Source organism: Thermobia domestica, chromosome 7, assembly GCF_964235325.1.
Source record: "Thermobia domestica chromosome 7, izTheDome1.hap1.1, whole genome shotgun sequence".
NCBI lineage: Eukaryota > Metazoa > Arthropoda > Insecta > Zygentoma > Lepismatidae > Thermobia > Thermobia domestica.
Genome location: NC_137460.1, coordinates 302,097,064 through 302,122,642, shown reverse-complemented (window position 1 = coordinate 302,122,642; position 25,579 = coordinate 302,097,064). Strand labels below are relative to the sequence as shown.

Below are 25,579 nucleotides of genomic sequence, written 5' to 3'. Positions count from 1 at the left end.
CTCCCCGACTGCGCGTTTTTTTTTTTTTTTTTTTTTTTTTTTTTTTTTTTTTTTTTTTTTTTTTTTTTTTTTTTTTTTCCTTTGGGGATACGTGTACGAAACAGCTCTTCCAGATCTTGCCCCACTTAGTACATGGATTGATGTAGCGTGTATGGATGGAGCCTCGAAATCCTGAGGGCAACTAGAGGGGCACAAACAAAGTATTCTAATTGGCAATAAAACCTTCAGATATGTAGAACAAGTTACAAAATACCGCGTGTTTTTATCTCATACAGTTTACGATCTGTTTTTCATTGTAACGGTAGTAGGACTTTGTACACACTTATATATTCGCTAAGACGCCCACAAAAGAAACCTGAAGAAAACGAAATGACTTACACTGACTACTTTCTTATAGATTTGCGCTGGTCCTGTACACTCTGAGTAAGGATACTCTGAAGTGGCCATCTCAAGCATACACATTCCAAACGCATACACGTCCACACTTTCATCATAGTGTTCTTCATACATCTCGGGAGCCATAAACTCCGGAGTGCCTGCAAATAAAAACAACGAATTCATATATATTTGTTCTTATTATCTCTCATGTTCGCTTTTCCCATCGGTTATTTATCTTACTTGATATATTACACTGTAATCCAATTTAACAGCATTACGTATTCTTAACTGAAAATAATTTATTTATTGGAGAAGTTAAAACATTTTCAGAAAATACAAATAAACAAGATGTGTTCAAAGCCGCCCTTTTCAATATTTCCACTTCAATCCCTCTATATTTCTTCCAAAATATACAAAAAAGCTTACATGATACGAAACTAGCTTCCTTGATTCTTGTTCTATAAGTGTACCAAGTCATCTGTGATTGTAATGAACTATACATGACAAACAGGAATATTAGGACTAGGCTGAAACAGCACGTTAGGATTATCAAGCTTTCATATGTCAAGAAATAATATCAAAAGAGAAACTAACCTTTCTTTTCCTTTCTATTTGCAACTCAAAACACAAAATTAAATGCAACCAAGTACAACTGTTTCATGCATAGTGGTTGTGTTCTGACAAATGTATGGAAAGTTTTGCTAACTACATTCTCTAAAGAAATTAAATTAAAATTAGAACTAAGGTTAATAATTAAAAAAAAAAAAAGGGGGGCTAATAAACACGCAATTTACGGAAATGTGATCTTTTAATCCTTTTTAAAACCAACCGAGCAGCACATGATTGGAATAAGGTGTCATTCCACTGATATTTGCATCCCCTTGTGTTATGCAAACCATCTTACATATACGTACGAAAACACCCTCCTTCAGAAGCTATATTTGGTATGAAAATTACTGTCCTTCGTTCAAACACCTTCTATACCTTCATACCTACTAACCCAGGTCACCATTGGCGACTAGAAATTTAGAGCTGGCGATCAGTGTTCAGTACGAAGGATTTCTGCGTAATCTCACAGGGCTGCTCAGTTTTTGTTTCGCACGAAAAGTAATTGTCACTGAGTGAGAGAAAACCCCTAATGTGAAGTCTTCACAACGTCGTAATTCGCCCCTTCTATCCCACCCTTAATTAAAAGATATGATATTTTTTAAAATGTATATGAATTGTCCAATTCAAAATTGATTATCCTAAATCTAATTGTCTGGTTTTAAAATTTTATGTCCTGATGTAATCTCTTTCTTTGTCAAACCAAAGGCCTCCGGTAGGGGGAGGGGGGAAGCTTATAATTTGTACGTTGAGAGATGCTGGCGACCGTCATTTTTGAATTGGTGAGTCTCTCTAACTTTGAAATTTTGCGCCCTGACTAACCGTATGTCAATGACAAAAGTATATAGTAATATTTTTTGCATACATTTGATGAAATATCTGATACCCACAGCGCCTACATTTTTTCTGGAAACTTCCCAATTTTTCAGCATTTCCCCGAATTTATGGATCGTAAGCCGTGTGTATGGTATTATTGGGAAGCCAAATTCATTCTACGAGCCATGAGTAAGGTAATTAGGGTAAGAGCAGAAGCTTTGTAAGTCTATAAAATTCGACTGATTTTAAAAGGGTTAATTGAAGAATCTAGCACCATTCCTTTCTACAACCTTTATTTGTTAAGACTTGCTCATCGTATCAGCTCTTGATATGCCATGTTGTGATTTTACTTTATATCAGTTTTAACTCACCCCACCTTGTCTGGATTGCTGATGTAAGGAAACTGAACGATTTAGTAGCCAATCTTTGTTATTAAATGACATATTAAAATCATAACGATCCCAACTGAACTAGAAAGTCAACTAGAACACAAAACAAAGCAGACTGTATATAAAATGTGTTAGTTTTCTTTTCGTTCCAAGCTGCATACATGCCAATAACTAACTATTGCCAATGGAATCCGAAAGTTCAACACCGCATTCGCAAAAGCTTTCCATTGACTTCCTCCTTAGCCAATTGAATTCAGTTTCTACTTTGTATTCCCATTTCTGCGCTATCCATCTCCCGTCAAGACTCCAGTTTCCAGTTAAAATTTTTCTAAGTTTTCTTTCTTACTTCCTTCTAGTTACGTGACCTGCCCACCTGGACCTCCTAGATTTAAACAAACTTAAAAACCTTTGGAAACCTAACCACTAACAAATACAGTTACTCAACTGAAATGCAGCCTAATCTGTAAATAAGCTTTCCGACAATACATTTCAATTCACTTCAAAGTGAACAGTACATTAATTCTTATAATAATATACGAATGTCATGTGAAAATAAAGAAATCATTTGTAGAATCCATTCGTGCTAAAATTGTCAATGAACACAACTGACATACAACGAAATCATTTCTGGAAAATAATCTAATTTAGAGTAACTAATTTTCAAAATCATGTGTGTGTTTCTGTACTCATGTTCAGCTGGAATTTTTAATAATATTCTGTTGGTAGGCATTTAACATTCGTTCTCTTGATAGGTTACTTAATTTAGGTTTAATGAACCACAGAAACGAAAGCTTAACTTCGTATCCTACGTTGAACCAATGCAAAATGTCGAGATCACTATTACCTACCTATCTGCTTACTCAAGAACCTTTTTCTTGGTCTACTCAAAGATCTTTTTTCCCACCAGCTTCCGAACCAGAACTACAGCACATTACTTCCAATACGAATATTGTGGGATGCTCACCTTAGATGACTCAGTATCACTATCCGTACGATATTTGCTGACCAATACACATTACCAAGTAGTAAACTGTGTAATTAGTACGTTTACTGGTCTAGTGAGCTTTTCATATGGCTACCAAGAAACTTGTTTCAGAAAATGGGATCCTGCAATGTTACACTGCAGTGGATGTGTAGAGATCTGCAGATCTCGGCTAAATTCTATGAACATGCAAAGAAACAAAAATACGGTTCATAGTTCACATGTACGATTGAGTGAGTGAATGTAGGACTGAAAATTCTACGCCGAGAAAAACAAAATCATTCTGCACTAAAATCATCTTAAATCGGAACATTCCAATCGTTATCTCCAGGGCGAGACGTGAAGGTTTTACAAACATCCAACGGAGATATGAGTACAAACGTTCATGTATGAAAAATACGAGGTCTGACAAATAAGTTCGCCAACTCGTTCCATAAAATGTGCTAAATATCTTATTTCTGTTGCGTACTAGTGTGATCACCTTCAAAGTACTCCCCTTGGGAAGCTATACACTGACGCCCAAGCCTACTCCACCCTTTGAAGGACTTTTGGAACACTATATCTGGAATGAGCTTCAGAGCTGCCGTCGTATTAGTTTTAGTATCATCAACACTGTTTTAATTCTTGGATAAAGAAGCCAAGTCATTGGGGGAGAGATCAGGTTAGTACGGTGGATAGTCTACCACAGTTTGTTTCCTGGTCAAAGCTCCCGAATGAACAGTGCCGTGTGGGTAGGAGCATTGTCGTGATGGAGAAGCAACGAGTTTCTGGTTGTTCGTGTCTCACCTCTCACGCAAACTCAGTGTACGATTCCAGGGATATTAAAAGATGTTATCAACATACATTATCAGTCATAAATTTGAAAACATCCCAAAATTTTCAAGGTTTCTGATCAACAGAATACAGTAATAAGTAAATGAGAGCGGCATATGCATACATGTGTATGCTAAAGTATACTTTTATTTTTAAAAAAAATGTGTATTCCGAGAATTACTATTACATCGAACTCGTATATTCAGTGTGATGCAAGGAAAAAGACGAGTTTGATCATGTCAGAAAAATAGTTAATATGCTATCCAGATGGTCTATATATCAAAAGTCCCAGATAATGGCACCACTAGCGAAGGTATCTGCCCGAATAACACTACGAGAGTCGTGCAGCTAGACAACAGGAAGTGCCTGTGTGGAAAGGACAAATAGTAAGTGTTCCGTGTCTTTATATGCGTGTGTATCGAAAGTGTCTTCGATAGAACTGCCTATATGACTCCTACAAAAGAATTAAGTAACAAAACATTTAGTGATAGCTGCACTGAGAGATGGACAAACAGAAAGACGTAAGCAGACCCAGACCAACATCATGCGTCATCCGCAGACGAAGGGTCCAGCAATCCAAATCTGCTGCACGAGGGTTTATGTCAGCACGGATCGTCCGGTGCTTCATTTGGCTTGCGAAGTGCACGAATGTACCTACGCCTCTGCTTATACAACTACCAATGACAGAACTAATGAGCGCCTTGTGTAACAACAATCCATAACACTTTTGGAACCATGTTACATTTTTTAGAGAAAGCCAATTTTAGCCGCTCTCGGCAAGCGGTTGACAGTCCGTGTGTAAGCGATTGGCAGAACAATTCATCATAATTCTACAATCCTATCGTGAAATATGGCGACTTTTAAGTTTTGATTTGCGGAGTACAATTTAAGAAGGTTCTCAACGTAACCTCATTTCTTGTGGTAGGCACATTAATGTTGCGAAATACGTCAAAGAGTACTGTTACCCCTCTTCGAAACAGGCGAATTGTCGCGGGACTACGTATTTTATGCATGACACGACACCATGTCACAGGGCACAGCTAACTATCCGCTAAAAGATGCAAAACCAGGTTACATTCCGATTACCCAGACATGAATTCTACTGAAAAAGTTTGGCGTTTCCTACAACTAAAACTGAAGCAACGACCACAGTCCCTCAAAAAGCAACACTTATTGAGGCACGAATTGTACTACTAGTCACAGAATGTCACTGATCACTTTCTGGATACCAAGCCACGTAGTGCTTAGGCCTTACATGCTGCCTACGAGGGCTCCACTAAGTATAACTCCAACATTAGGAATAATTCCTTCTGCGCACTGGCATATATGAATGGCCACATGCTCATTTCGTGGGTGAAAACAAACATCCTGTTTACAAAACAACTGTCACATTGGAATCAATCAACTAGTTCCACAGTAACTTCCTTCAGAATGTACCCATAAAATTTGTAACATTTGGAGTTCTAACACATTACGTGATCAAAAGTATCCAAATACCACTTGGGAAAGTTATTTTTTTCACTTGTGAAGATAGTGATGCCACTTACCGTGTGGAACGTATGGAGAGTATCAACAGTAATTACGAAATAGCTCGAACGAATGAAATGAGCCATTCTGTACGGCCCACGGATTTCTAACGAGGTTTTGTGATCGGGCACTTCAAGTGTGACAGGTCGGTGTGGGAGACTTCAGCCCTTCTGATCATGAAACACGACGGAAATCTACAACTCAAAGAAGACCTAAACAACGTTACATTTTAACCTTTAGAGACAGTTACGGTTGTGACTAGATACTGAGAAATCGTTTATCATCCATCGCCACAGTCATCAAAGACTCAGTATATCTAAATCAAGGATGCTATAAAAAAGAGGATCTGCCCATACAACAAAGTCGTGAAGCTACACGTCACAGCTTCGCCACACCTACTCTGCCCACTCCGCACCACTAAGATTGCAATGTTTCGAGCCAACAATCATGGCGGAAACGTGAGTAGCCAATCAGACGTGCCGGGTCAGACGATGCTCGGTTGTTTTTCGGCTTCATTGAGTTCATATGATGAAGATACATATGGGCAGATCCTCTATTTTATAACATCCTTGATTTAAATCTATTCCTAGCGCCATGGCGGCCGCGCTGAAACTATTTTCATAGCCGAGTAACGTCTACAAGTCATGTACTGTACCGATAAATGATAGGCGCATCGTCGTGTGGTGCATCAAGTGGTGCCACTGGACCATGAAACAGTGGAAAGATCTTTGAGTGATGAATAATATATCAGTGGTATTCTGATGGAACCTTGTGAATTTGGAAAATATCCGGTGAATGGTATCAACCAGTTTGTGTAATGCTTACACTCAAATTTGGAGGTAAGGCATTTACAACTTTATGTGGGTGTCCGCGTACTTTTGATCACATTGTATATATCAATCAATTCCCGTCTTCTAAATAATAATAACAAGAAAAAGAAGCAGAAGGATCATATGTATACAAGTATCTTAAACATTTATCTCCAATTACATCTCCCTTGCTACTTACTCGGAATAATGTGTAATTGTCACGGTATGTTAAGGTCGTCGAATAAGTTAGTTTTTTGATGTACTCCAATCATACTTACCAATTACTGATTTTGCAAATGATCTGTTCTTTAGCGTAGCCAATCCTAGATCTCCAATCTTAACACTGCCTGTAGTTCCGGTGATGAAAATATTATCACATTTCAAGTCTCGGTGAATGATCGGAGGTCCTCGAGAATGCAAGAAATACAATCCCTTGAGAATCTGTCGGCACCACGACTTCAACACTTTCAGGTTGATTTTCTTGAAACGACGCAGATAGCTAAGGAAGTAGAAGAGAAAACATTAATAGAATCATAAAGAGAATTACATTAATAATGTCGAGTATCAAATGCTCAATTAAAAACAAAATGCATCGCATTGCAGCACGTTTAATTATATAAAAATAAATTAATAATTTGGATAGACAGTAATAGAGTATTAAAATAACGTTTATAACCTCTTCACGATCGTACTATATTATGATGAAAAAAGTGTTGTTTCCCGCGAGTAACTAGACTAGTTGTCACCCGGGGAAAGAACTCTCCTTCGCCTCCCCCTCCCCGCACGACGAAACAAAAACGCTCACCGACTACGCCTGCTATTGGCATCACCCAGTAATCCTCCTAGTCCTTTTTTTCTTCAAGTGGTAGAGCTTGATTTCAAAATTGCACTACATAATTTAATTTTTACTATATGATAAAAAACCAAACTAATTAGTATTTCATTGCCAAATAATCTGAGAGTAGCATGCTTAACATATTCTTATAGTCATACACATAGTCTTATAGTCTACACATAATAACTGCAAATCACAATGTTTTTGGAATTAAATCGGGATGTGCATATACGTATGTAGAATGAATCAACAGTCTATTGCTTTAGAATAGAATATTTAATTATGACAAACAGTCAAGCTCTTGTCTCGAGTTGTACTCGGATATTTTGCAAATCTCTTAAATCAAGTTAAATGAAAACACAAAAAACTAAACTAAAATTTAATTTCGTGAGCTCTTTTGGCTGCAAAGCTTTTTACAATGTCTTCATAAGATAGCTTTGAAGCTAACTTATGCTCGATGGATATGATCCTAAAGTTGGTAAGTCGTTGTTGTCCTGTTAAGTTTCTGAGGTTTTATTATTATTAGTATTATTATTATGAATTTTAGTTTGCTAGAACTCCTTTTCTTACCTTATAGTGAAATAAATATTTGCCCAGTTTTGCGCTCCTCAAATCCGGCGCCCGGGGTACAAGCCCCGTTTGCCTCCCTCTCCTTACTTACGTCACTGTTTGCTTCAAATACTAATGTTCTGTGTAAAGTAATGTATGAAAGTGTAATGAAATCGGAGATTCGTATACAGTTTGGCGGCTGATATTGGAATCGGTGCTTCGGTATACGATTTGGTTGCTAAAGCAACTCAGGTTTACGAACTCGCAGTTGAGGACTCTATTCATCTTGTTACTGAATATCCATATCAAGCATGAGCAATCCAACGGTGTAGCTATCTCCAAGTAGAGCAGCCCTTATGTTTCCCAAGGACAGTCAATTATATTGTAAAACAAATTGAACGGAAGCTGCTTCCTCCGAGAGAAAGAGTAGTGAGGATATAAGAACTAGAGTGAAGGGTAAGTAGAGATCCACAATAAAAGAACTTGCAGATACACAGAAATTTAGGAAGTAATACAGAAAGCCAAAAATATGAAATGAGCAAAACAAGTAGAATTAATAGTAAAACCAGGAAAAACGTGCCACTTATTCAATCCGAATTTCAGATAACCACGCAGGATAAAACTAACATGTACTCTCATCTTCATTTAAGAAACCGCGTGAGGTGGTACGGCTGATTTTAAAATTGTTGACAATCAGAATGTCAAGGTCAATATTAAGAAATATGAAATCTTTTACTTTAACGTCTCTCAAACTTTTTTTGACCTTTAGGTTGAGAGAGAGAAACGACGATTAAGGCAAGTGAATGATTATGGAATTACTGGTAGAATAATAAAGCGGAAGGAAACGGGAGTACCCAGAAAAAACGAATGGACACGAGTTGTCCACCACAAACTGACTTGACCGGCGATCGAACCAGGACTCCCACGCACCAGAGGTAAGCGCTCTATCACCGAGTCACTTTGATCCCCACAACAAAGTTAGGATATGGCGAGTACTGATGTTCAAAGTGAATGCATTGTGAAAGTAATTTTTCACTGGAAAAGGCCGAAAATATTTTGCAAAGAAACTGTTCGCAGAATCTTTCGTTAAACACATCAAACTGGATACGAAATTTAATATTTCTGGAAATAAATTACACTAGATATTCAAAGTAATTACACAAAAATAATTCGTTTCGTTGATAGTCATTATTTACGAAAGACAGTGAATTAAAAACAGTAGACCAATCTAGTATGGAATGAAACTGTTAACATGACCCATGATACATCATCGATGAGAAACATAAAAACATGATGCTAAACCTAAATAATACACAACAAGATTAATTGGAATGCCCGTTGTGAAGGGTTAGAACAATACTACACTATTATAGTACACATGAACTACAAAAAAATTTAAAGTGCTGAATTTCAAAAATAACCAGTTGAGAATGCTCCAAGAGCATTTCCAGAACGAACCTCAAAAGAATTCATTTCCCTTATTAATTTCTACAGGCTTTATACCAATTGTTCTATGTACTTTATTATTATACTCATTAAACAATTCTTGTAATATATCTATCCATTTATAATTATCTCTGAGTACAAGATTTTTTCCACCTGTTTTGTTTAGAAGTTCTGTTAAAACGTTCTACGGTATATTGTTTTACGAAGACACATGCTCAAAATTTGAAAATTCGCAAAATATCATCTCTCTATGACTTACGGTTCCCGAGATATAGCTCCTTAAATCTCCCGAAATTCGAAACTTTTTAGCCAAAATCTCGGGAATGGTACGAGTGATGCGAAAAATTCCATCACTTCTTCCAGATAGTATTTGTTGCTCTATCGAATGAAGGACTTAAAATTGAAAAATCCGCAAACAACAGACACACACACAGACAGACACAAATTCAATAACGAACTTTTTAAGTTCGTTGAAGATAAATGTAACGGCGTCTGAAAGTCTGAAATTAATATTTTAACTGCTTTTTATGCAATTGTCCACATTCACTTTTTGCAACAAAATGTCCTTTTATCATTACGTCAAGCACAATCACGAATTTCGTAAAGGGTTAGTAGTACAAGTAAACAACCAACCAAAATATAAACAAAGGACATGACATCTGTCAATGCTCAAAGCTCTTCCTCTCACGGAAGTGACGTAAGTTAACTTATTGAACAAGAAAATGTTACATACCCATCTGACTCGGTATCCATACTACAGAATTTACCCCACCACACAACGTTGGCCGAATTACAAAGAGATTTTTTTTCCGTCTAAATTGAGGCATTGCTTCTGTTGCAAACGGCTGCCAAGGTAATTTGTTTCTGGGGAATGGACGAATGCCAGAGGTGTCGGAAGGTGAAACAAAAGAAGTCTGTGTAAACGGAACATAAAGACTTGGTTCTTTGATCACAACGAAGAAGGTTACATTGCTAATTCTAACTAACTTCCTCTTCCTTTCACTTGAAATTCGTTCACTGCTTCTTTCGTGTTTGCAATTCGCCTTGGCAGCATACAAAACGTATGTCAAATGCTTTAGAAACAAGTCGGTAAGTCTCATCAAGTTGCTTGGTTGATTTCAAGTTTAGCGTTTCATTCAGCGGACCTACAGTTTAACGTAAGATTCAAACTACATAAGCTTCCACCGAGAATCAAACTCAAGTCTTCCGAGCAAAAGTGTTTGCGCTAACAATATAACCATGAGAGACTTTTCTTTATAACAGTGCTCACTACTTCCGTCCTCATTTTTTAAGATTTTTAACTGAAATATTGCACTGTCAAGAAGTAATACTAAAGTATGTGCGGCTGACTGAATTGGAGTTCAGCACCGAAGCTTTATGAGACATAGATTACAGTTTAAGGGGGAATCAACCATCGTAATGCGTTCAAATTTCAGCACTTTCCCCACTGGAAATCGAACCCAGGGCCTTAAATACCAAAAGCGTGTGCACTAGCCACCAGACCACCGGGGAGAGTAGAATTTATCCGAGTAATTAAACAGTAGTAAGTGGAATAAGCTTTTTATACGAATAGATCAGAAGAAAGCAAGAATAAGGAAACGAGTAAGGCAAGGATGTACACTTTTACCTCTGCTGTTCAATATCTATATAGAAGAGGCTACGAAAGAATTCTTTGATACAAATGACAAAGGCCTGAAAGCAAATGGCCAGGTTTTCAGCACAATAAGGTCTGCTGATGACACTGTACTGATAGCGGAAAACGAAATGGACTTACAACCTTGAACAATCAACTAGAAAAGAACATGCAAAATGAGGATAAGTAAGACGAAAACCAAAGTGATGAAATGCACAAGAGTAGCAAAGGAAGGGACGAACGTATGGCTAGAGGCAGAGAAAGTCGAAGACGTTAAGTCGTTTACTTATTTAGGAAATCTAATATCCTCGGTCGGAAGTGAAAAAGACGTAAGAATAGAGCAGGCTAAACAAGCATTCAATAGGAAAAGAGAACTGCTAACAACAAGAAATGTGTAGTTGGACGTTCGAAAACCATTTATTAAGACCTTGGTATGAAGCGTTGCGCTTTACGGATCAGAGACGTGGACATTGAGAAAAGCTGAAATATCCAAGCTGAAAGCATTTGAAATGTGGTGTTGGCGCAGAATGCTGCGCATATCATGGATCAAAGGAAAAGGAATGAAGACGTACTAAAGGAAACTACTGAAGGACGACAGATCATGAAGATAATACGAAAAAGAAGAAACAGCATGCTTGGCCATCTTATTCGGTACTCCGATTGGGTTACTGTGTTGATAGAGGGAAAAGCAGGAGGAAAATTAGGAAGAGAAAGACCAAGGATAGAATATCTAGCTGCAGTTACGAAGAGGCCTTATCAAAGTATAAGCAGCTTTCCCAAGGGAGAAAAAAAAAAAAAAAGCTCTAAAATTTTCATGTTGCCGACCAAACTATGGTTGAGGTGAGAAAGAGGAAGTTGAATATCTTTTCTTGTCGATACATCTCCCATTAGGAAATAATACGTCTTCTACGACTGTGATGTCATACGTTTGAACGAAAGTAGGAGAAATGAAGACCATTTGAAAAACACTCATTAGTTTACTAACTAGTAAGTGGTATTTAGTACTTTCTAAATAATTATAAACAGAATCTTTAATATTATGTTGTTGTTGTTGTTTTTTTTTTTGTTTTTTTTTTTTCGATTTCCGTAATATTTTAAAAGAAGTGAAGAACGAGCGGATGAGCACCTGCAATAGGGAAATCAAAAACCCATTCCCCACCCAAACAACCAATACAGATTTTTTTTTTCTAAACAGACTTCTCATTGTTGTTTACATAAATTTCACTGACTGTTTTGAAGCTTAGCTCCACTTTTGAGCACTAAAGCTATGTGAAACATGTGGGATCCGAACCACATGCTACCATCGAGAGGCAACCAACGCCTCTATACAGAACTCAACATCAGCTGAAGAACAGCTTCTCGCAATATGCACTATTAGTAAATCTTACACAAAGAGCATATACTTGCAATATAATGTGACAACCCAATGTTTAAAAGAATTTTGCGAATGATACGTTCAAATGCACAACAATTACAGCAATTCCTCTAATAGTATTCTCTTCTTCGATGAAGTCATTTTCTATGTGAACGTAGAAGTTAATTATCGTCCTTCTTCCTTCGCTTACGACACTGATCTAAAAGTCGCCGATGCTGCTGAATTACATCCTAATGTCCATCCTAAACAAGAATGCACATGTTATCCATTCTTTCAGCACGACGGGCCAAAATCTCATTACGGAAGATGATGGCTAGATGAACTGTATCCTGGCTATAGCATTGACAGACGCGTTCCGGCCACCGAGGTTACCAGATCTCATCCCAAAGAAATGTTCTCTAGAAATATCCAAAAGGCTAGGTTTAACATGTAATATTCGTGATATTTACCACTTAAAGGAAGCTGATGTACTTTGAGATCAAATTCCGACAGACGTATTGTTACGAGTCTTCCATAAATAAGAATACCACCTGTCACATTGCCCGGCTGCACAAAGAGAACAATGGAACTGTATCTGTATGGAGACATGAGTTTTCCCCTTTATTGTAATTACCTGCATAACGAAACATATAATTATATGGTGCATCTTCATATATCAACTCTTAATTTCCGTAGAGGTTCGAAATTCGATGAGGAACAAAGAAAAATTTCGGATGAAATTTGTGTTCTAGAACTGACGTACTAGAAACTACAACCTTAGTTGGGCATTCATGTAATTAAATTATTACTACCAGAACCATCCACAGATGCAATGAGCCATCAGACAAGCCTCTGAGAGAATTCTACCTTCCTAACGGTCATCAATACTGCTGTCAATTCAGTTTTTATCAAAATAGCTAAAACTCTACATTCCTTTATCATCAATTGTCTCGTCACCGAAAGTATTTAGGAAAAACGTAAATGTACGCTTTTTAAAAAAATTCAATTCTATTTAATTGAATGTCTAGAAAAGTTACGATTATTCTGTCGCTGTCGTAAACTTACAACTGAATGAAGGAAACTTAGAACATATGATATTTTACACACGCCTCCCTTATGACCAGTCCTGTTACCAGAGGAGCAAAAAGAAAAGAGATAATATACTTACGTTTTCAGCGTTCCAGATGTCATGAGTTCCGTGACAAGAACGATGTACTTTCGTTTGGTGAGAGTGACTTCCCAGTAGTCGTAGAAGCGAACTATGTTCGGGTGTTGCAGACCCTTCAGCATCTCTGCTTCTTCTCGAAACCTCAAACGCTCACTCTTGTTCAATTTCTTCTCCTGCAATTCAAAAGGAAACATTGCACGGATTACTACATCGGTCAATTCAAACACACTTTTCGTGCACTCAAGGGAAAATGCATCAACGGATATTTTGCCCCAACTTTTTTTTTTTTTTTTTAATGAAAAAGATATGACACGTTAAAGACAAATATAGAGCACGAACTGCATATTGCCCCTACTTAGGTGGTTATTTTATGTTAACAGAAGTTCAGTGTATGCAGTCGATATCAATTTAAGACCATTTTCAATAAAAATGAAACTATATATGTATATATGTATGATCATCAGTGTTTACGAGTGAATACAACAGCAAGGCACAGAAAACGAAACACCCATCTGTAGTGGAAGAAGTGACGAATAGATTGAGCAAGTTTAAAGGCCATGACGTCAAGAATGTAACCTTGGCAGCCGTTGAAGCACACGTAGTTTTAGTCTTGCATAAGACAACATGGAAGTGGCAGGCGAAAAACGGTACACAAATTATGTTGACTATCTTGCAAAGATCAACGTTCCTTGTGTATATCATCCATATAGCCCTGATTTAGCCCCTTATAATTTCTATCTTTCTTCAACTTTGAAGAAACACCTCCGGGGACGGCGTTTCGCATTTTCAGGAGCAGTGGTGAAAGCTGCGGAGGCGATTTTGAATGATCTGTCTAAAAATGGCTTCCAGCATGTCTTTGATGACTGGCAAAAACGTTGGGACGAGTGTACTGCATGTAATGGGGACTATTTATGTTTTATTCATTTATGATCATTCTTTATTGATCAACCCTCGTATATGTGGACTATTCAATCACCGCTCACCAGTTATACTAGTGATGTCAACCGGTTCGGCTCGGCTCAGGTGAATCATCGGATCGGTTCGGGTGAGCCATCGGCTCGGATCGGTTCGGCCCAAATGAGCCGAGGGCTCGAGCCGGCTCAGTTGGGTGAGCTGTTGGCTCGGCTAGGTGGTGACTGAGCCGTGAGCCGAGCCGTTGATAATACTAGATAAAAGTTGTTAACTACGTGCTACGAAATGTTAAAACAAAAGTCAAATTTTCGAAGTTGGATTACGTGAAGACAAACAGAATGTTTTATATTTTAGTTTGTTAAGCAATCTCGTAAATCAGTGGGCACTAGTTGGATTTCTGTTGTAAATATTAGTCAAGAAACAGTTCGAGTACGCCTACAACTATTATTGTTAACGTCGTGTAACAGCATCTATGTAGTTTTTTTTAAAGGCACCCTTTGTGTTTATCTAGACTTGGTTTGTTTTATTACTTCCAGCTATTTATCAATAACTGAAAAAGTATTTCTAAGTGAACTTGTATTTTTTTTCTTTGTTGTTAATCAGCACGATGTTGCACCCAACGGGCTCGGATCGAGCCCTGAGCCACCGGCTCAGTTCGGCTCGGTTTACCTGAGTCATCGGCTCGAGCCGGCTCAGGTTGCAATGAGCCATTAGCTCGGCTAGTTTTGGCCCAAATGAGCCGAGGGCTCGGGTCGGCTCGGTTTGGTGAACCGTTGGCTCGGCTCGGTAGTGACTGAGCCGTGAGCCGAGCCACTCGAGCCGTTGACAGCACTAAATTATACTTGCCGGTTACCAAACAACAAAATTACCTCGAAATTAATACAGCACACTTGCACTAGAAATTCAATCAAAGAAGTTTAAGTTCACATTCGATTTGCATAGGTTTCACATGTATATGAATATTTCCTGTCAGTACCTAAACTTCCTACAAAATTATCTATGGCAAGGGCAGCCAACGGGTCGCTCGCAGACTACTAGTGGACGATAAGTCGTTAAAAGGTAACCCGCGGTGGTTTGCGTCCTCCTCTTGGAATCAATCACTTATAGTTTTATAGCGGATTGAATTGTTAAGTAGATTGCCAGTGACTTCTGAAACGAAAAGCAGCCTTCAGCCCTCAGAACCAGGACAAGAATTTTCCAAGAAGATAGCTTAAGCCTGCTACTATTTTGCTTAGGGCTCAACCCACTGCCAAAATTACTGGACAACACGAAGTATGGATTCAACATAAAACTAAACAAACAAAGAGAACTTAAAATAAGGCACCTACTGAAGATGACCGAAATGTTTTCAATAAACGTAAGAATGAAGTTTGGAAGAGAGAAATGGGAAACAAGGAAGATTAATTAAGGGAAACAAATACCCAAATAAAATTTTTTTCTTATAGGCTAGAAGTTTGGGTAAAAAGTCAAACTTTATTCTTTATGATCATAAGTGTCGGGAATCTTCAATTTTGCAATACATGAAATTAACTGAAGTAACATTGGTTAATTCATAACATTTCGTGAGTAACACTTTACTTTTCAAAATTATTATATTCTTTGTTACAACTGATTTGTTTGACTCCCACCACCACCACCCCCGCAAAAAAAAAAAAAAAGAAAGAAAGAAAGAAAAGAAAAAGTAGTAAACGAAAAGCGTTTAGTTAATTTAATGCTTGCTGAGGGTCATTTAATCATTTGTTTTTAGATTTGCTTTCACGACTCTATCCTTTAGGTTAAAGTTGACGATGAGGAAGATAATGAATGATCAGAGATAAGATGCCATGTGTGGAATTTGAACCCACGACCGATAGGCCTTACAATCGGCTGTCTATTACAGGTGTTTCAAAATGAATCTTGGAGTTTTAAGGCTTTGTAGTATTTATTACATTTAACGTACAATTATAAATAATACATCAAATGAAAGAACAACTCAAACAGTTTTCGATGTGAGAACCATTCGTCAGACGGCACACATCGAATCGGGAGGGTAGGCGGGTTCTTTCCAAACCTGATTAGTGTGTTTCGAGTAATTGTTGCAACAATTGCTTCAATGCTCTTTCTTGGCAGCGGACGCAGATATACATGATACTTTATGAATTTCTAAAGGTAAAAATCGCATAGCGTCAGATCTGGTGAACGTGGAGATCGTTCGAAATCAGCTCTGTCATTCGGCCCCTTGTGGTCAATACAGTGGTCGGGTACAAGATCGTTTAACTAATCGCATACTTCGTTATGCCAATGAGGCGGCGCGCCGTCTTCCTGTCAAATCAAGTTCTCAGTTCACCTTCTTCCAATTGACGAAAGTAGTTCTAGCGCATCAAGATAATAATCACCAATTACAGGTGCTTCAATGAAAAAGAAAGGCCCATATTCTTTCCGTCGGGATATGATACAAAACATTTAATTTAGAGAAGTCTCGTTGTGACCGTCTCGTGGGGATTTGTTGACCCTCAGACGAGAATATTACGAGTTTCATATAGACACTTAGATGAAATGTGGATTCTTCACTGAAGACTACACGATCCAGAAGATCTTCATCGTCATGCAGCATTATTTCATGTGCAAAGTTGACACAAACTGTAGTCTGTAGGTTTTAGAGCTTGTAGCAACTGCAAACTATACGGACGTAGCTGTAAGGGTCTCCTTTAAAAAAATCTCCATACAGACGTCACTGCAATTGCTCACTCACGACTAGCATTCCGAATTGATTTCTTGGGAAAGACTCACTCAACACAGTCTTCAGTGACTCTTTTTGTCATCCTGTACTCTTCGCTTTGCACAGACAGCCGGTGTTTACAAACTGATGTTATGATCACCATCTACGGATGTTATAATCACTTGGTGGATTGCAATTGAACTTAATACAGAAAGCACGTTGCGCTGGAACTACAGATTCAGTCTTTGCAAAATGTAAAACACAAAAAGCCTTCTGCTTACTAGTCGCCATTTTCTGCTACTAGCGCTTTCTAACGGCAGGCAGAGGAAACAGTGCATGCGAATGCGTGCGTACAAAACTGAGTTGCTCTCTCATTTGATGTATTATTTATAATTGTAAGTTAATTGTAATAAATACTACTACAAAGCCTTAAATCCCCAATGTTCATTATGAAAGACCTTGTATGATGCTCTCTACAAATCGACAGGTCTCCGCGGATATAGAATAATGCATCCGCAGAAATCGGGTAACAAATGCAGCATATACTTTGTTTTATGATGATGATGATTTCAATAATACTTTTAAAATAACTGTACTAGTGCTGTTAAAACTATTCGAATATTTTTCTGTTATTCAAATATACGAATAATCATTAATATTCGAATAACGAATATTCGATCTTTAACACACTAAGTACCTCCTCCTTTATAGTTTTGTGAACTTCATTGTACACAAATAACATTCCACTGGCGTCAGCAGCACTAAAACTTTGTGGGGGGTAGACTCCCGGGAGGCTGGAGTTTACGGAATCCTCCAGGAAAGGGGGTGGTCCGGAGTCCTCCCCAGAAAACTAAAGTCTTCCTACAAAGTATTTTAAAGCATTTTTCACTTTAAAAACAAACAAAAACTTTAAAAAACTTGTATTACTGTACTTCTACCTCTGATAGTTTCCCTTAAAAACAGAAAATGTGATAGTAAAAACAAGGGTTGACTGTTTTAAACCATGATTTAAACCAGCTGTTTTTTTTAACAACTGGTTTAATCCCCCCCCCCCCAAAAAGAAACGAAAAATGTTTGAAATCGTGTGAACTTCATGGTGACGTTTCCACATGTCAAACCATCTTCATAAGTTTTATCTCCTTTCGACCTTTTTACCAAGTCGTTCCATGTTCAATTCTTGGTCGACCCCAACCCTTCATTCAAGTGTAAACAAAGCAGCAGTTCGGATGTCACTTTAAGCAAAAGTCTTCTCCTTGATAACCTCGGTATTGCATAAGGGTGTTAAGCCTAAGCATACGAAACGAGACCAAGTTGTATATTTCCGCTTGCCAGAATGCCTGTTGTTTTATAAAGAAGCCAAGGTTGCTTAAATATATTGGTAGAAATTGGCAAAACATTATGTAGCTTCCAACATTAGCTTGGATTGGACTTTGTTTTAATTTTATTGAATGATATCTACATACTAAATTTGTAATCTAATACCTCAGTTTTAGATTATAATACTTGACCTTATCAGGATTTTCCCGATCATTAAGGCGGGAATTCCCCAATTTATGCAGGGTGTTTCAAAACAACAACGACAACGTTTGGGAGGTGATTCCTTATAAGACAAAAAGTATAGACCAACCTGGGTGCACAAATGCTTCCTTTCGGAGTTCCTCCCAAACGTCGGTGTTGTTTTGAAAAACCCTGTATATAATTCTGTATAATAACTTTACTTGTGCATTTATTCCCCCCTTCTGAAATGACTCTTGAGAATTATATTAACAAGCATGTCAAGCTCAGTACAACGTACTTTTATCAGGAGTCATTCGTGAGTGAGTCGGCCGACGTATCGCATTTGTGGCCAATTAGTCCCGGTTTTGAGTCCAAATGAAGAACAATTTCTCTCGGTTGCAAGCCAAGATGCAGTTCGGATTCTCCTTAAGCTTAGGTGACCCCTTCTAGCACAACCCCGTTGTTGCATAATAACGCCGACGTAAAACAAACTTATTTCTGTCCGTATGTAATATAAATACATACAGCAAATTATTTAACCCCCCCCCAAAAAAAATTGTTTGTAAAGCAAAAAAGTTTTTTTGTTTTTTAAGAAAAATCTTTTTTGGCAACCCTGCTAAAAACATGCACACTTTACAGTGTGTTTATTCAAACAGTAAAATTAAGCTCTATCTTACAATTTTAGTTAAGCTTAAATGATACCAAGTATATATCAAAAACAAAATAATAAAAGGTAGTGTGAAGTGAATACTCGGAAGCAATACAGTTTTGGAAACAAGTTTTAAGCCTACAAGGCTACAACTAACGTAAATGAGGCTCAACAATGTATCTACCTATTAAAATGCTATAATAGCAATTAAAAGCGCCTGAGCTCCAACCTACAACTTTGCTTTCAAATCTTTCATGTACGCTTATGTGATTTCACGTTTAACAGAGACAAACATTTTAAGTATTTGTACTTTAAATAGTCTAAATTAGTTAACTCTCTCTCTTTCATAAAGTTTATGATATAAAATTATTTTTCAAAGTCTTTGTATTTTAATAAGCCTTCTCTAAAATCAATACAGGTGAATTGTGCTGCCATCTTCCGGGTACTTTTAAACTATATGTTGAGGACGTTTATATGTTTGTGGTCAATCCTTTCGACAATGAAATCTCGGAAACTACAGGCTCTAGAAAGATGACGTTTTCACTGATCGATTGGGAATTTTGCGTAGATTGTCCAGCTCTAATTGAATACATTAAAAAAAACATGTTCATTATTTCTTTATTACATTTTTAGGCTACACTGGAACCGTTGAAATTAAAAAAAAAAAAAAACTAAAGCATCATATTCTATGCGTTATACATTCCAACACCACACTGTTGTATATTGGGGTTGTATATGTCTCAGGCGTTTGTTTCATGACCAAATAATAATGAAAAAGGAAGGATAAGCATTTCTCGAGTCTAAGATAAATCTTTATTTTTTGAGTAGTTTGCCCAATGAACACCATATATAACTGACATAATTAATTGTATACGTAATGTATTTGCTTATTACATACTGCACACAAGAAGAAAGAAAACACTGGTCATACATGAAATAGGAACTTCAACCGGAAGTAGGCTCAAATCTTGCAAACGGTGCGAGATATTGAGAAAAAATAATCGAAAAAATTTCCCCTTTATGATGTCCCTTGCCGATTTTTTTTTATTTTTATTATTTTTATTTTATTTTATTTATTATTTTTTTTTTTATGAAGACGTCTTTCACTTGTGTCTATAAAGGGACATGTACGTATGTAGTGAGGAATGAGAAGGAGATTTATGCTCATATACGAATGATGCGCTGTGTAGGGAGTGCAGGTTCAGCTAGTACTAGTATAAAAAATTAGTTGAAAATTATGTTTATTCAGCTAAACTAAGCTTGCTTTAATGCTTTGTATCTAAACAAAAATAGTTTGTTACTTTATAGTTCTTCATAGGGCTAAAAACTGCCTACCTTTTTTCACAATTGGAAACAAACTTTATACTACTTTTCTTATATCTACTTTGGCTAACACTGTTTTGTGAACATAGCAAACTGCTACACGGTTGAGCCTCTTTTGGGTCATGGTTGACCTAAGATACTCGAAATATTGGGGGGACAACAACAGTTCTAAAAATTTTGTAGGGGCACACCCCCAGTGGGATTGACGCCCGTGTAACATTCAATCTCAATATTAAATAGAATGATATTTTCCTATTGCAAGTGAACTACGTTAAATAAAATTTATGCGAACATAAATTACGGAATTAATAGAGATTGTATGACGCATGCGTTCAAAAGACAAGGGAAGAAACAAAGAAAAAAGAGGGGGGTTAATAAAAATGCATGCCAGTTAATTTAGAACAAATAACTTTCATATTTCATTACCCATGAAACGTAAGTATCTTCATTCAGAACGCGAAATGTGAAATGAAGATAAAGGTTCTTGGAGAGTAAACCACCTGAAACAAATTCACTTGAAATCACATTAACACTTCGTTTTTATTGCAGATTTTGAAAACATATTCCGCGAAACATTAAGTTATAGAACTTTGATCACGAAACAATCCTTTTCATTAATATCCACAACTATCAACCATCAACACCGAATTAAGAATTAGGGATGGCCAGAACCGGTTTTCGGCTCTGAATGGATCAGATTTCGGAACCTGGTTTTCGGACCCAGGTCCGGAACCGGTTCTGAAAACCGACGGGAACCGGATCTTTGTGACCATCCCTACGCTAAACCCGAGCTGCTGGCAGGCTGTGAACAGTGTTCTAGACGAAATGGTGGAAGCGACAGGCAGGCACCCAGACAGCGGCCGCTTGTCTCATTTGGCTAAACAGGCAAACTGCAAAGTCATTTGGCTAAACACCCACTGGTGGACCAAAATTTTTTTCTGGGGGGCATAAGCGGGCCTGGACGGGGAGGGCACAAGCGCGTGGTCCTCTTAGCAGTGGTTCAGTGGCGTAGCAGCTGCCCCCGCAACCCCCGCAGTGCGGGGGGGCCCCGAGGTATAGGGGGCCCCGAAATCTTGCGATGAATAAAGATTTAAAGAAGTAGAACTTCAACCTTACTTCTATCGGCTTTACAACTAGGGCCCCTTCTCTATACTTTGCGGGGGGGGGGGGCGCAAAAGTGTGCTACGCCACTGCAGTGGTTTGAAGGTGAACTTTGTGCCTCCTTTACGGGTCTTTGGGGGTTTTCGGATCCAGGTCTGGAACCGCTTTTGGAAACTGAACTTTGTGGCCATCCGTACTAAAAATCTTCATACGTGAGGGTATTTGCATCCGTACCGACATCTACCGATTGACTGCCAATTTGTGAAAGAGGGAAGGTCAAGACGCAAAGTACTTCACTGAAATATTAAAAGATGTTCGAAAGAAAAAAAAAATACACGAGATTCTGTTTAAAATGTGTGCAACTTCCACAAGTACAAATGTGTCTGTTAATCAAGGAATACTGGAGGCAAGGGCGTACCCACGAGTGGTCCATGAGTCCGGGTCCCTAAAAAACATTCTCTAACATATATTTCTGATTTCTTAAGAAATCTATACAGGCAAATGATTTACGTAGCATGAAAATTTGATCTTACACTTCATCTGTACTCTTTCTCTTATTAAAAAAAATAGGTGGAAGTATTTTTAGAGTTACTTATCGTCTTTTCGACTACACAATATCCGTTCAATACTGCATAGACGTAGTGGATTGTCGTATTGGACCCCCCTAAAGCCTGAACCCGTCCTAACAAAAATTTCTGGGTGCGCGTCTGACTGGAGGTCAGATGTTTCAACTTGCTTCTATAGTAATCAGTGGATGTCGATCGAAGAATTTTATTTTCATATAACATTCAACTGTAGAAGGCCGATCAGTGTTTACTAAGGATTTATCAGAGCGCTTATGATAGAAAACACTGAGTCAGTGGAGCAAGCACGTGAACTGACAGAAGCACACAATGAGACGTCTCCACAAACAGCTAAAGAAAGTACACACGACACATGAGTCAGATGTTTGTACATCGAACAACTGATAACATACAACATGTTGGTTTTCAATCGGTTTCCTTCATCAAAACACTGCAAAATAGTGAGATTCGTGCTAGGACACGAAAGTCATGTCACACACATTTTCACTTTCATGTTTGTGAACAAGTTCTAATTTCTTCATTGCTTAAGCTAACACATTTAAGAGGTGCAAATAACTTAAAAATACGTTAAATAGTTTACTAAGCAAACTAGTGACGATCTTTAAACTGAATAAATAGAGAAATATGACTAGATATTTTTTCACGGAAGAGAATCAAACCAGAAAAATATTGCTGGTAAAAATCATATGAAATAGTTCTTAGGTTTTGGATATCGTGTCGCCAATACTTCTAACATAATATTTCTAAAAACAGATATTCCACGAACCTTTAGCGAGCGAGCCCTCAATTTCAGCTTCTGGTATGAGAAAGTAAAGAGTCACTTCAATTGAACTTAATTATGAAATAGGGAGCTAGCGTGATCGCTACGCAACAGCCAGTACAACCACATTTGGCGGTCATAACTCTGTAGACCAAACAAAACGAAATGAAATATTTAAGTTTTACGCCCCACAGTTATACCGGTTAGGCTAAAGATGACAGTGATAAGAAATGAAGGAAATGGCGAATGAAGGAAGTGGGATGAAACGGAAGAACTCTGTGAACCCCCCTTCCCACACACACACGGTGTTTGTCTAATATAAAGCTCACTTCGCACGAACTAGGATCGAACCAGACTCCATGCACCGTGAACGCTCTACCACTGAGCCACTGCGGCCTCTGTGTAGCACCAAAGAGTGCCATAATTGTCACATAGTATCAGTCTTCGATATGCAGATGTGAATGTGTCACGGATACTTCGATTTCCCTATCTCAACATTAAATATGTTTTTAAGTACCATCACATTTTAAAACCTAAGGAAAGCGAAAGAGAACTTCACTCTGTCGTTCTCACTGACAAATCCAAGTAGTGGGAATAATTGTGAAGCATCAAAAACTATGAGTCATATTGCACGAAATACGTATAATATTCTTTATTACATATATCGTGGAACATTTTTCACATAACGGTGAGGATAATCCATCGCATTGGCGAGCACATAAACTTCGGGAGGGACAGAATACCGGGAGGACTTGGTACATGCAATAGACCCAGCAATGCGGGGGTCCTTCCCCGGAAAATTAAAAAAAAAAAAAAAAAAAAACAGTCTTCGAACATTGAATTTTAAAGCATTTTTTACTTAAAAAAAAGGAAACAAAAACTTAATTTTTGTGTTTTATTTTTACCTTTGATAGCGTATTTTTTTTTGGAAAATGTGGTACTTAAAAAAAAAAAAAAAAAACTTTCGAGTTTGTTCATTTATTCAAACACTAAAATTCGACCTTGTTTTACTAGTTAAACTTGAACGATACCAAGTGTATGTCAAAAACAAAACAATGATAAAAGTTAATGTGAAATGAATACTCAGGCAATAATTTTGAAAACAGGTTTTAGGCCAACAAGCCTACCTACAACTAATGCAAATTAGGCTCAACGATGTATAGTTAAAAAATTTGTTCATTTTTTAGCTAAACTAAACTCGCTTTTCTGCTCGCTATCTAAACAAAAACAGTTTATTATTTTACAGTTTACTCCACCTTCACCTTTATAGGATCAAAAACCTACTTTTTTTTTTTACACCTTTCGTATTACATTTTTATATCTACTTCGTCTAACATTGTTTTGAGTACATAGCAAACTGTTACGTGGTTGAGCCTCTTTTCGCCCACAGTTAACCTAAGTACTTGAAATATTGGGGTAGGGAGCGAAACCGTTTTACAAATATTGGGGAGGACATGTCCCCGGTGGTCTTCATGCTCGTGATGCATCCCACATGAGGTTAAATTCACCGCTTATTCTTAACTAAATTTAATCCCAAGCAATGGACATTATGGAAAAGCCTCAAGGAAAATATGTTACTGTCGAAATCGAACGAATTTTACAAAAGTTATAGTGATTTTTTAAATTAAAAATCAGGGGGCAGAGAGAGGGAAAATCTATTACTTTATTCTTCACTAATCTTCGGGAGAATCGGGAGGCTTTACAGAAACAATACGGCATATTGCATCAAAACAGAACACTGTTTTTCGGAAAATTATCATGAAACTTTTTGTTTTAATTAGAGGAAGGGGATAAATTAAGCTTTTCATTACTGGCACAACTTAACCTCAAGATATGGACAGAACCGGATTTAGATTGAATGAGACTCTAAGCTATTGAAGATAATGAGGCCCTTTGTATGTTGAGCTGTCGGGTCAGTGGCACAGAGTTTACCTCTTCTGCGCGGGGTCCCTGGCTCGATTCTCGACCAAGTCAGTCTGGTGAACAACATCATGTCCGTGAGTTTTCTCGAGTACTTCCGTTCCCCCCCCCAAATTTTCCATCATCACATACTTGATTTACTCATCCGTCTCCATAGCCTACAGGGCATAACCGTGGAACGGTCAACCGAAAAATTTAATTTCACTTCATTTTTTCAATGACAAACTGTCTCCACTGCACTGTACAGCTGCATGCTACACGTTACCGTGTAACCAGTCCATGAGGAACGTAGGTACTCTGTGTACAGAAATGAGTAAACTAGCAGGAGGTGCAGGCAAGCAAGACGGTCCTATTACTTACATCATAAGAGTCTACACAACAAAAAACAGGCCTACGGTTTATGTATATTTTATAATCTTTTTTTGTGCCCCATAGTTTGGTAATGTACATCCATTCTTTTCTGTAATTTTTTGGGCCTCCAAGAGAGTGGCCCCTAAGCTATAGCTTACATGTAAATCCGGCACTGGCTATGGATATGATCGGAATATCTTTAAATTATACTCTAGGCTTTTGAATACTTCTTACATTGTTTTGCACTAGAAACTTGTTTCGCATACAAATTGCAACACGAGGTGAATTTTATCCCTTCTATTCCTTTTATTGATGGATTGCAACCACAAATAATAGGGTAATTCTAGCGGGTGCGTCTTTGATGCACGTGGTCCCGGATTCGTTACCCGGTGGATTTTACAATAATTCAGTCTGCTTTACCCTAAAGGGCGTAACTAAAAAATAATAATTTCAATAGGATTATTTCCGCAAGTTGAAGG

At 37.7% G+C, this 25,579-nt stretch overlaps 1 protein-coding gene across 10 annotated transcripts in view; it reads right to left on the bottom strand.

Moving 5' to 3' along the window:
- Nucleotides 1-25,579, bottom strand: part of Wnk (Wnk kinase) — a 297,369-nt gene that overhangs the window by 222,032 nt on the left and 49,758 nt on the right. For all 10 annotated transcript variants that reach the window (XM_081766830.1, XM_081766829.1, XM_081766833.1 and 7 more), the window contains 3 exons: nucleotides 13,306-13,478; nucleotides 6,599-6,819; nucleotides 379-536 (listed from right to left, as the gene is read on the bottom strand). In XM_081766830.1, coding sequence (XP_081622956.1) covers nucleotides 379-536; nucleotides 6,599-6,819; nucleotides 13,306-13,478 — 552 coding nt within the window. The remainder of the gene's footprint in view (nucleotides 1-378; nucleotides 537-6,598; nucleotides 6,820-13,305; nucleotides 13,479-25,579) is intronic.